Below are 10,504 nucleotides of genomic sequence, written 5' to 3'. Positions count from 1 at the left end.
CGACCCATGCACTTCATTTGAAGCGTGGTGCATCAACAGCAATCTCGCCTTACAAATTGAAACTCGGGCACACACACACACACACACACACAGAATGGGAAAAGCGATACTCGCTCTCCCTCCCTCTCTCTTGCCTTCTTTTTTCAATGAGTTATTTCGATGTAATTAAAAGTTTGAATTATTTGACAGCTTTATGAATCGTTCGTCGGGTTTGGTTGGGTTGGCTCTGAGCTGGCCGGGGAACACTTTGGCCACTAATCATTCCAGCAGCGGGACCATGCCAGCGGACGAATTGGGCCACGGGGAGGCATGTTCACGCACTTCAAATGAGCCACTGTTTCTTGTTTATTCCCTTTTTTTCGATAATTGAAATCATGCTGTGTTCAACGGTGTTTTTTTTTGGGTGAAAACCGATGGTAAAAGGGCCAAAAAAGCGAGAAAAAGAAGGTTCAACCGCAATGCATTTACACAAACACTTGTTGAATGCAATATAAGCGATTTGAGACGTTTTTGAGTTGGGCCTTTTAAGAGTCTGTGCTGTTTGCTCTCGTCTGAGCGAAGGTGCTAAAACGCAGTTCTACACATCGTGCGTTGCTACCTTTCAAGCAGCAGCGCTTTGAGTAAGAATTTTGAACGCACTTACACAGAATGCCCACCCCGCGCTACACTACTTCACACGTGTGTGAGAAAAATTGAAAGTTATTTGCTTACCGCTCCACCATCGCAATATATCTCAATTTCGTTCGCAGCCACAAATGATTAATAGCTTTCTCGTGCATGCCTTCCTTCGGGCATACGGTTCATGCGGCTGCATTTATTATTGATGCTGCTTTAAATATTCTTCGTACAATCGCAACAGCTCCGGACTGGTGCGGGGACGCACAACCCCGAGTGCATGCTCAAAGTGTTCCCACTCGATCGTTTCCACGTCGAACGACGATTCCAGCCCCTTCAGTGCCGCCTCCTGACAGATCGCTTCAATTTCCGACCCCGAACACCCCGCCGTGCGTCGTACCAGCTCCGCCAAGTCCACGGTCGACGCGGTTGGGATCGTTTTCAGCTTGATGCGGAAGATTTCCTCCCTGGCGGCCGCATCCGGCAGCCGAACGTACACAATCCGATCGAGACGCCCCGGGCGCATTAGGGCACGATCGATCAGGTCGGGGCGATTCGTAGCGGCCACGATCCGCACATCCTTCAGCACACTCACGCCGTCCATCTCCGTCAGCAGCTGGGCCAGCACGCGCTCCTTCACCGAGCTGCCCGATTCGGCCGACCGTTCACCACCGATCGCATCGATTTCGTCGAAAAATATGATCGACGGGGCGACTTGTCGCGCCCGGCGAAACAGATCGCGCACCGCCCGCTCCGACTCCCCGACCCACATGGAAAACAGTTCCGAGCCCTTGATGGAGAGGAAGTTGAGGCGGCTTTCGGTGGCGATCGCTTTCGCGATCATCGTTTTCGAGCAGCCGGGTGGACCGAACATGAGCAAACCGCGCGGTGGCTTGATGCCGAGCCGCTCGAACAGCTCGGGATGGTGGATGGGCCAGTCGATGATTTGGCGGAGCTTTAGCTTCAGCTCGTCCTGGCCACCGATGTCGGTCCAGCGCACGTTGGGACATTCGATCATGATTTCGCGCATTGCGCTTGGCTTTACGTGCTGCAGGGCGGCCATAAACGCGGGTCCATCGATCGGTTTGCCCGTGGGAGCAGAGGATGTCGCTTTCGAGACCAAATTCTCCAGATCCGCTCCAACGTACCCGTGCGTGATGCGTGCCACCGCACGAATGTCTTCCTCCGGTACCGTCTGGCCATGGCGGGAAAGTACGCGCTCGAGAATGGCTGCCCGTGCGATCGCATCCGGCACGGGAAGCTCAAATTCGTAATCCATCCGTCCGCCCCGGCGCAACAGTGGATTCACATTGTCCGCACTGTCCGTCGTGCCGATCACAACGGTACGGTTCCCGCGCACGTTCGCATGCAAACTGTCCAGCAGGGTGAGAAAGTGCTGCGAAATGCGCTTCACAATGTCAGTGGCCGTACTTTTCGGACAAAGATTGTGCAGCTCCTCCACGACCACCATCGCCGGTTTGGGATGTACGTCGAACACTTCGGCGAATTGGCGGGACACGTTCGCTTCCGACTCGCCGTAGAACTTGCTAAACACTTCGGAACAGTTTAGCCGTACCACGTGACAGTGGTAGTGTGTGGCAAGTGCATTGACGAGCATGGTTTTCCCCACGCCCGACACACCGGAGAGGAGAATGCCGCGGCTAACTGGGCCAACGGTCGGTTGTTTGCTGTCCATGCCGAATGCCATTTCGAGCAGCTCCTTCAGCTCGGCTATCGTTGTGTCCAGCCCACCAATGTTGGCGAGATTGTACATTCGCTGCTGGTGGCCATGCTGAGCTGCTTTCGAATCGTCCAGCAGGGTTAGTTTGGTTGTCCTTAGGATTACGTACAACCGATCTTTCAAGCTCATGTTGTTCAGCTGATCCGTTAGACCGTTTCCCTCGGTCGTTACAGCGTGATCAACCAGGAATCGAAACCGTTTGTTGCAAACGGTCAGCGAGAGTGGATTGTTGCTCATGATGGCGCATCCTTGCAGTTGATACTTTAAGCTGGTGAGCAGAAACTGGCCATTTTTCGCGAAAAGGTTCGCTTGTGCAGGATCTTCCAGGCGTAGGAAAATCTCTTCCGCATCCTCTAACCGGCTGTCGAGCGAAGTTACAGTTGCGTTCAGTTCGTTCACCGACACGTCGTTGAATTCATCTAAACAGTGAAGAAATACATCGTTAAGCATAGTTTCTAGTGCATTTCATTCTTTTAAAAACTTACCCAATGCTTCGAGAAACACCTTCGCCCCATGTCGATCTTCCACCGGCCACAGCGTACGCACGACTGTCCCGATCTCCTTGCCATCCTTCGCTTTCGCCAGCTTTATCGCAACAAAATCGCCCAACATAAGGCCCAACCGTCTCACCACACTGATCGGTACCAGCACCAGACCGTAGCGCTGACTGTCCGTGCACAGCTTTACCTCCTCGAATATTCCCAATCCACCGACTTCTATCTTCCGGCAGCGGTACACACCAACGGCATCCACATAGCCGCCTAAACTTGCCACATTGCCGCAGTCCTCGGCTTGATGTTTGGCCAGCTCGCCCGTTGGCAGGTACGTTTGGCACTTTTCACAGTTCCACCAGAAAGGTTTTTCCTTTTTGCTTGCCGATTTGGGTGGCATTTTCTCCACGTTTGTTGCGGTTGTTTTTTTTTTTGTGCAGCACGAAGGAAACGCCGGCAAGCAAACCCAAAGCGTGCGTGCTAAAACGTAAACAAACAGGTTGTTGTTGACATTTCGATTGACATTTAGCAAACGGTTCAAATTGACAGTTGGTGGAAGGGAATTGTTGTTTTGCCTGTTTTCGCTGTTTTTCGCATTGCCTTTCTCAATTTAAATTACAATTAAATTGGTAAACGTTCTGTATAAAATTTAAGACATCAAAATGAGGTTTCTTTTATTGACTGTCTTCTCACAAACTGCCTCCTGTTTGGTTCCTTACGAGTGCCTTTGGACAAAAACATATCTTTACAAATTACATCACATACACACACGCGCAGGGAAATGTTCACTGATCTATGGCGATTCTTTGTTACTTTGTTCTCGCAAAGCGCCATTAAAACTCCTGCTTTTGCTGTTTGCGCAGTTCACCGTAGTAGTACGCTTCAACCTTTTTGCTCACGCGCTTACAGCCAGTGTTGGAGTACAGACCAGTATCGTCGAACGTAATCGCTTCTTTAACAATATCACTAGAAAGAAGGAAACAAAACAGATTATTATCGCTAAAAAAAGGTGGAAAACCCCCACGCATACCTTAGCATTTGATCGCTCATCTTCTGGTCGGTAAACTTCCTGTACTCCGTCCGCATGCACTGCTCGACGTGCCGCAGCTCCAGCGGCAGAAACGGCACAAAATGATCCACCACGTGCGATTCGATCAGTTCGCTTTTGTACAATCCGCCGACCAAATTGTAGGACGCTATCTCCAGCGTCGATTCGAAGTGGTGCAACTTTGTTTCGTCGCGCCATACCCCACTATCAACGAGCGATTTCAACCGGACCGCTATCTCCGGTCCGGCCACGTTGGAGAGAAAGATAAAGATAGCCTTTCGGAAATCCAGCGCCTTCGTGTAGGCATGATTGTCGAGCAGCGCGACGATGGAATCGAACAAACCCGGGGGCATTTTCTCCACCTCATCGAATATGAACAGAGCGTTGGGACATTTCGCTACAGCCACCTTTATGTACTCCACCAGTGCCACCTGAAACGATACGGATTGGTTTTAGGTAGCAATGGAGAAATCGTTTGTAATAGCAATCCACAACCAACCTTGTACTTTTCAACCTCACTCTCGAGCGGGAAGTGTATCCTTCCAAGAAACTTGTGGACAAAGTTACTCGCCGCCCCTCTCTTGTACAGAGCCCGGGTAATGTGTTCGGCCACAAAGTTTTTACCGGTTCCTGTGGGATGCAGACATTTAGCAAACAAATTGATAGCGTTGTTAAAGCTTTCACTTACCCGGCAAACCATGGAGGCTGAAAGGAAACAAAATGGAATGGATTATTGCCACAAGTTTACCAAACAAACGCCAAAAACGCGCTTACCTCATCACCAAAGGTTTCTCCGATTGTTCGATGTTTCCCAAGTGCCCACCGATAGCGTTCACAATAACCTGTCTGGCAATATGTTGTCCGTATAACGAACTCTCCAAGGCAGTTCGCAGTTCTGTAGTTTCGGATAGGGAAGAAGCGCAAAAAAGGCAGTGCTGTTAGTTTCTTATCAACCGGAACGATACACAGCATCTGCACCCGCACTCACCCTGTATGTCGAAACGGACATGAACTTCATTGCAGCACTCCGTCAGCGCACAGTATCCATTATTTTTCGCAAACTTCAAGCTTGCTTTCGCTGCGTTCGACACACCATCGAGTACGGCACCAATGTTAAACCATGATGCTAGCCCGGGCTGAACACCGAAAACGATCACCAGCAACCATAGCAACGCGCTGGAGCTGCGGTGTGAACACGCTGCTAGCCTCATCGTGGCGATTCCGTACGATTGTTTCTAATGTACACACCGTCACGTTTGCACTGATGACTAATCACAAATCCGTCGTTAACACGCACACGCACGCAAGCACACGCACTGGGACCGATATTTGATTTAGCTGTTATTTGACGTAACCGCGCGTGGGCATATTGCGGAGTTCAACGGCACTAGAAAAAAGATAGAGGAGCATTGAAAATTGATCACAAACCATCCGATCAGAAGGGGGATGCTTTATGTGTCTACGTTAAACATTTTTTTTATTGAAAAGTAAAACATTCTGCACGGAATTGACATATGGCAACCGGGCGGGAGGGTCACACACACACACAAAACACTTCAACTTTACGTTGACTTTTTCTTCGCCACCTTCACGCTAGGCGTGTCCACCTTTGGCTCACACTCGCACCAGGGCGTCCGCTGCTTGTCGCACTGCAGATCAACGTTCAGCACCGTCACCGGCACCCCGTCGATCGTGAGCTCCCGCCGGCTGTGCAGCGAGTACGCGATCGTGCTGAGTCCCGTCTCCCGGTCGCGCTTGCGCGTCACTTCCCGCTGGTTGAAGCACTTGGTCGTGTCACGCCGCCGGTGCACACGGTCGTGCACGTGCCGGAAGGTATCGGCCGTCCCGGTGGACACATTTTTGGGCCGCGTCACCTCCAGCCCCGCCTCCTTAATGCGCACGTAAAACTCGTCGTCCTCCAGGCCCCAGCCCCAGTACCGGTTGGACATGCCGTTCAGCTGGGCAAAGTGGTCCATCCGCAGCAGCAGTATGCCGCCAATGAACGCGGCATAGTGGTACTTCGGGTGGTACTCGGGGCCGGAAATGTGGAGCGGACCGTGCTCGGGATACTCGTAGCGCAGGTTGTCGTTCAGCGGGAGCAGATCCACATCGTGCATGGCAAAGTAGTCGTAGCCGTCCCGAACCTGCAGGAAGCCCACGTTTATCAGCGACGCGCGGTTGAACCGATACCGGTCGTTCTGATTCACGACGAAGATGTGAAACGGAACGCCCTGCTTGCTGAGAAAGGCGGCCATGTGTGGGGCAAACTGGAGCAGCTCATCGAACCGGTCGCGGAACGGCACAATGATGGCAAGTCGCTTCCGATCCGAACCGTGCTCGAGCACCCGGAAGCTCTTGTGAAACTGTTCGTGCTGCAGGTCCCGATCGCGCTGCTCGTCATCACACTTGCACGTATCTGTGGAATGGAAATCACGGTAAAAAGAAGATTCTAGCAAAGATAAATGTAATGATAACATACCCGTTGCACCTGGAAGACTGCCGAACAGTAGCAAGATGCAAAACGAGGCACACACACAAATTCCGACGTAGCGCAGGAACACGGAACGCACGTAGCTTACCATCGCTAATCATTGTACGCACACGGTGCTACAAAACAACCTTACCCCTCACGAAAAGACAATCAGAACGTACCACGCATTCCGGAACCACCGGTTTTCGGTGGCTATAATTAGACCTTAATTAAATTCTATTCTGCCACTGTGCACCGTGTCCGTGCATTGTTCCGCGTAGCAAGCCGCCTGGCGAGAGGAGCGTTTGTTGATACTTGCTGGGAGCTGTCAACGACCTTGCTTTGGCGCTGTCAGGCTGACAGGTGGGACAGAAGTGCAAAAAAAAAAAATCATCCCCAGTGTGACCAGATTATTTGGACGGTTTTGGGTAAAAGAACATTTTATCGGTAGGTTACGATTGGAAATTAATAATTTTTTTCGGTAGGTTTTTAATCATGAAACTCAGTTCAAATTACGTGTTGAACGGGGTAGGGGTGGTAGGTGCTAATCTATTTTAAGGAGATTGATTAGATCGTTTTCAAAGCGGTTTCGTGAATGTGGGCCTTTCTCAGTGTAGAATTACATTGACGGATCAAATTTTTTTTATTCCGTTTTTTCGTACGACGGAGTCAAACGTCGGACGTTATCTGTCAAATTCCATATAAATTTTTGACAGGCTTTCCGATAATATCGCATCAGTTGCAGCTCAGATACGGCCCTGAATCAGTAGGCATTTTGAAAATTCGGTAAGAATACACATAAATCTGTATCTCTGGTCACTGTGATCACCCCGCAACATGTCAACAAAACCATCTTCAGCCAATCAATTTCTACCACGACCGCAACCGTGGCCCTCTGCGCTGTTGCACATATTTTCGCGTAAAGAAAACAAATAAAGACGAGAATATTGTGCTACAGGAAAGGAAGGAAAAACACATTCCAACACGACCGTGTGAAACATGTTGGCTTGGCACATTTTCACACTCGTCGCCGTATTCCGACTCGGGGAGTGTCACGATTTGAAGGGCTTCGATGATTCGGTACTGTTCAATCTCGTATGGCACGCCAAAAACGACATTATCGTAAGTAAACAGTGTATCAGTGCTGCCGTGATTGGATAACGTGCATCGAACGCTCCCTCGTTTTAGCAAGCACCGGCCAATTCGGAGGAAATATTCGTCACGTCCGCGAACAAGGAGAAGTATCGCTGCCTAATCCCGTCCATCACGGCCAAGGAGACGACCGGTGATGTGGAGTACAGTGGTCCCAGCCCGCTCGAGCTGCTCGAGCCACTGTTCACGTCGACCACGTGCTCGTACCGCATCGAAAGCTACTGGTCGTACGAAGTGTGCCATGGCAATTACATCAAGCAGTATCACGAGGAGCGGCACGAGAAGACGAGCAAGCTGCAGGAGTACTTCCTCGGCCGGTGGGACAAGCAGAAGACGGAAGCGCTGAAGGCCCGGTACGCACAGGCCGACGCGGACAAGGAGCAGCAGATGAAGTACAAAAAGATCGAAGGCTTCAATTTGCCGTACCTGGAGCTGGAGATGGATTCGGGCACGATCTGCGATCTGAATGGGGAGCCGCGCGTCACGAAGGTGCTGTACGTGTGCTACCGGTTCGGCAAGAACGAGGTGTACTCGCTGAAGGAAACGTCCACGTGCAACTACGAGGTGATCATCCTGACGGCGGCCCTCTGTACGCACCCGAAGTACAAGCCGCAGGACACGGAGGAGAACAAGATCAACTGCAGCCCGGTGGGGGAAGCGCCCCGGAAGCCGAAAGCGCTGCTTCAGCTGGAGGTGGACAAGCTGCGGCAAAAGTATCAGCAGCTTACGGTATGTCTGTGGGGTGGTGGTGGTCCGGACGCCATGCTTTCGCTGCTAGCCTTTCATTAGCCCGCTATCGTTTTCCATCCTTCATTTGCTTGCCATTCCTTCGTGTTCATCCCGTTGCTGCTTGCTGCCCTTTCTTTAAAAGCTTTTGTATATTGTTTTATCTTTTGTATGTATTTTCGTTTTTTCCTTTTCTTTTGTATACTGCTTTTTCCCCCTACTCCTTTTTAGGTTACAATAAGCGATGCATTAGGATATGAAATGCCTGAAATGAGTGAGGTTGGTTTTTTACTGTTTGTTCTTTTCTTTTACTACAGTTGTACGAATTCCGTTTCGTTTTGAAATAGTAACGAGTTTTGCATGCTCCTCTTGAGTGTAGAAAAGAGTACAATTCTGCTTTAGTGAGGAATAATTTCTAAAATCCATCCTCTTCCCACAGGACGGTTCCATTCGGGGTGATCCGATGCGCAAGGATACGACATTCAACTTCGACTGGAAGGCAATGGAAGAGGAAACTGGTGCTGGCGAGGGTGAAACCCCGGTTTCATCGATGACCCGGCGACCAAAGAAGTCGAAGGAACTTACCTCGCTGTTGGAATTCCTCGATGGAGCGTACTGTTTACCGGGCGTGAGTAGTGCACCAAGTCCCTTTGTGCTTGATTTCTCAATTCCCATTCCTTGCTACAGGGATCCGGCTGGTGGAAGTTCGAACTGTGCTTCGGCAAACACGTCCGCCAGTACCACAAGGACACCTCCATCTATCTCGGGTACTTTAATGTGGATAAGCACCGCGAATGGTTGGAGAAAAACCCATCGGCCCGGTACAAGCGCAAGCTGGAGAACCAGATCAGCCACTTCTACACCGGTGGCGACGTTTGCGACAAAACCAACCAGCCCCGGCACGTGGAGGTGAAGCTGAAGTGCACGGACAGTGTGGGCGCACCGGATGTGATCGCCCTGTACCTGCTCGAACCGCGCCCCTGCGAGTACGTGCTGAACGTGGAATCGTCCAAGATTTGTGATATTCTGCCGCTGGCGTCGGACGATATGCTGCTGCCGGAAAACCTGCGACAGCTCGAGGACGAAACGCAGCTCGTGCTGGACGGTGGTGCAGCTAATGTAAATAATTGATTTAATCACTGTTTTCGAAAGTAGTTGCAGTAAATTGCGCGCGCGCGCGCGCTCAATTGCTGAACTCTACGGCGGGTGTCGTCTTCGTTTCGGTGCTTATTTTGACGGAAAGCTGCGTGAACAGCTGGTCCCAGGTCCACGGTTCGTCCGGTTCCTCGATGTCTTCCTCGCTCTCGAGACACTCGGTCAGGATGGAGATGTCGATCTCGTCCAGGTTGCCGAGGGCCGACGCCTTTCCGCTGGCGAATATGTCCGAACTGAGATTCTTGTAGGTCGTTACACTGCAAAGCACAATGGGAGTTAAAAGTGGACGTTTTGGCTCACTTGTCCCTTACGTACGTAGGCAAATTGGGACTCTCATTGTAGAGCAAACTCTCGTGAATGTCGTCCGCATCCGGCAGCACGGGAATGTCATCGATTGGGTTGTAATCAACCGTCGTACTGCTATCGTCCATCGGCACTATGTTGCTATTGCTGAACCGCTCCCTACAAAGGTACAAGCTCATCTATTAGCTTCTGCACGACTCCTCCACACTCCTGCTGCTTCTACTCACATCTCCAAAATGTTGGAAAACTTGCGCGCATTTCTGAAGGCAGACAGACACGAAACCCGAAAACCAAACAGAAAAGAGAGAGAGAGGGAAGGGAAAAAACACACATTCACTGCGCATTAAATACTAATCGTTGCAAAGGGGGATGTTTGATCAATAATCTCCATTAACTGGCTTACTTGCCGTGGCCGGTGGTGGCGCTCGTTAGTGTGGACAAGGAACGCCCGACGGGGCCGCTGCTGCTGCCGCTGTTGCTCTCCTCCAGCCAGCTGTTGTCCGTCTTTACCTTCGCCGGCGTCCCGGTCGCGTTCGTCGACGAAGGGGAAGATTTGTCCTGCATTGCTTGATTATTGTTGCCACAAGGTGTGTGTGTGTGTGTGTGTGTGTGGGTGTGTAGCTAGACACTCATTAATTACGTTCACACCGCACTCGTGACGAGGCGAAAGCGCTTCAAATGGGGCAGCCTTTAATTCAATATTTATGTGGCCACGATTTGGTGCGAAGATACGCGCGGGCGACGGCTATCGTTGCGTTTGTGTTTACGTTGTCAAGGAAACTGCTCGAATGCAATGCGCTGTT

The 10,504-nt window shown here is 50.9% G+C and overlaps 5 protein-coding genes across 8 annotated transcripts; 1 reads left to right on the top strand and 4 right to left on the bottom strand.

Annotated features, from left to right (window-relative positions):
- Positions 1 to 730: 730 nt before the first annotated feature.
- Positions 731 to 3,319, bottom strand: LOC121596470 (ATPase family protein 2 homolog). Its single transcript, XM_041921455.1, has 2 exons — positions 2,842 to 3,319; positions 731 to 2,775 (listed from the first exon to the last, which is right to left on the bottom strand). The coding sequence occupies exons 1-2, from the start codon at positions 3,245 to 3,247 to the stop codon at positions 818 to 820; spliced, it is 2,364 nt and encodes a 787-aa protein (XP_041777389.1). The 5' UTR covers positions 3,248 to 3,319; the 3' UTR covers positions 731 to 817.
- A 171-nt stretch (positions 3,320 to 3,490) lies between these two features.
- On the bottom strand, positions 3,491 to 6,694 carry LOC121596471 (torsin-like protein). 3 transcript variants are annotated; one of them, XM_041921457.1, is made up of 7 exons: positions 6,520 to 6,694; positions 4,884 to 5,282; positions 4,670 to 4,790; positions 4,584 to 4,600; positions 4,395 to 4,525; positions 3,878 to 4,326; positions 3,491 to 3,813 (listed from the first exon to the last, which is right to left on the bottom strand). In XM_041921457.1, exons 2-7 carry the CDS (start codon positions 5,104 to 5,106, stop codon positions 3,681 to 3,683), a joined length of 1,074 nt encoding a protein of 357 aa, XP_041777391.1. In that variant the 5' UTR covers positions 5,107 to 5,282; positions 6,520 to 6,694; the 3' UTR covers positions 3,491 to 3,680. The 3 variants fall into 3 exon arrangements, with proteins under 3 accessions (XP_041777391.1, XP_041777393.1, XP_041777390.1); XM_041921459.1 differs by having other exon boundaries at positions 6,548 to 6,694; XM_041921456.1 differs by having other exon boundaries at positions 6,475 to 6,562.
- Positions 5,289 to 6,481, bottom strand: LOC121596472 (beta-1,4-galactosyltransferase 7). The gene is made up of 2 exons (XM_041921460.1): positions 6,375 to 6,481; positions 5,289 to 6,311 (listed from the first exon to the last, which is right to left on the bottom strand). The coding sequence occupies exons 1-2, from the start codon at positions 6,475 to 6,477 to the stop codon at positions 5,458 to 5,460; spliced, it is 957 nt and encodes a 318-aa protein (XP_041777394.1). The 5' UTR covers positions 6,478 to 6,481; the 3' UTR covers positions 5,289 to 5,457.
- Positions 6,695 to 7,201: 507 nt separating the features above from the next.
- On the top strand, positions 7,202 to 9,443 carry LOC121596395 (endoplasmic reticulum lectin 1). 2 transcript variants are annotated; one of them, XM_041921297.1, is made up of 5 exons: positions 7,202 to 7,487; positions 7,554 to 8,246; positions 8,475 to 8,522; positions 8,683 to 8,871; positions 8,931 to 9,443. In XM_041921297.1, the coding sequence occupies exons 1-5, from the start codon at positions 7,365 to 7,367 to the stop codon at positions 9,372 to 9,374; spliced, it is 1,497 nt and encodes a 498-aa protein (XP_041777231.1). In that variant the 5' UTR covers positions 7,202 to 7,364; the 3' UTR covers positions 9,375 to 9,443. The 2 variants fall into 2 exon arrangements, with proteins under 2 accessions (XP_041777231.1, XP_041777232.1); XM_041921298.1 differs by lacking the exon at positions 8,475 to 8,522.
- On the bottom strand, positions 9,427 to 10,496 carry LOC121596396 (intraflagellar transport protein 43 homolog). The gene is made up of 4 exons (XM_041921299.1): positions 10,105 to 10,496; positions 9,929 to 9,961; positions 9,714 to 9,860; positions 9,427 to 9,655 (listed from the first exon to the last, which is right to left on the bottom strand). Exons 1-4 carry the CDS (start codon positions 10,263 to 10,265, stop codon positions 9,427 to 9,429), a joined length of 570 nt encoding a protein of 189 aa, XP_041777233.1. The 5' UTR covers positions 10,266 to 10,496.
- Between the last annotated feature and the right edge of the window lie 8 nt (positions 10,497 to 10,504).

The sequence above is a fragment of the Anopheles merus genome, chromosome 3R (assembly GCF_017562075.2).
Source record: "Anopheles merus strain MAF chromosome 3R, AmerM5.1, whole genome shotgun sequence".
NCBI classification, from domain to species: domain Eukaryota; kingdom Metazoa; phylum Arthropoda; class Insecta; order Diptera; family Culicidae; genus Anopheles; species Anopheles merus.
The sequence above is the reverse complement of the archived record's forward strand: the minus strand, read 5'-3'. Positions and strand labels throughout refer to the sequence as shown.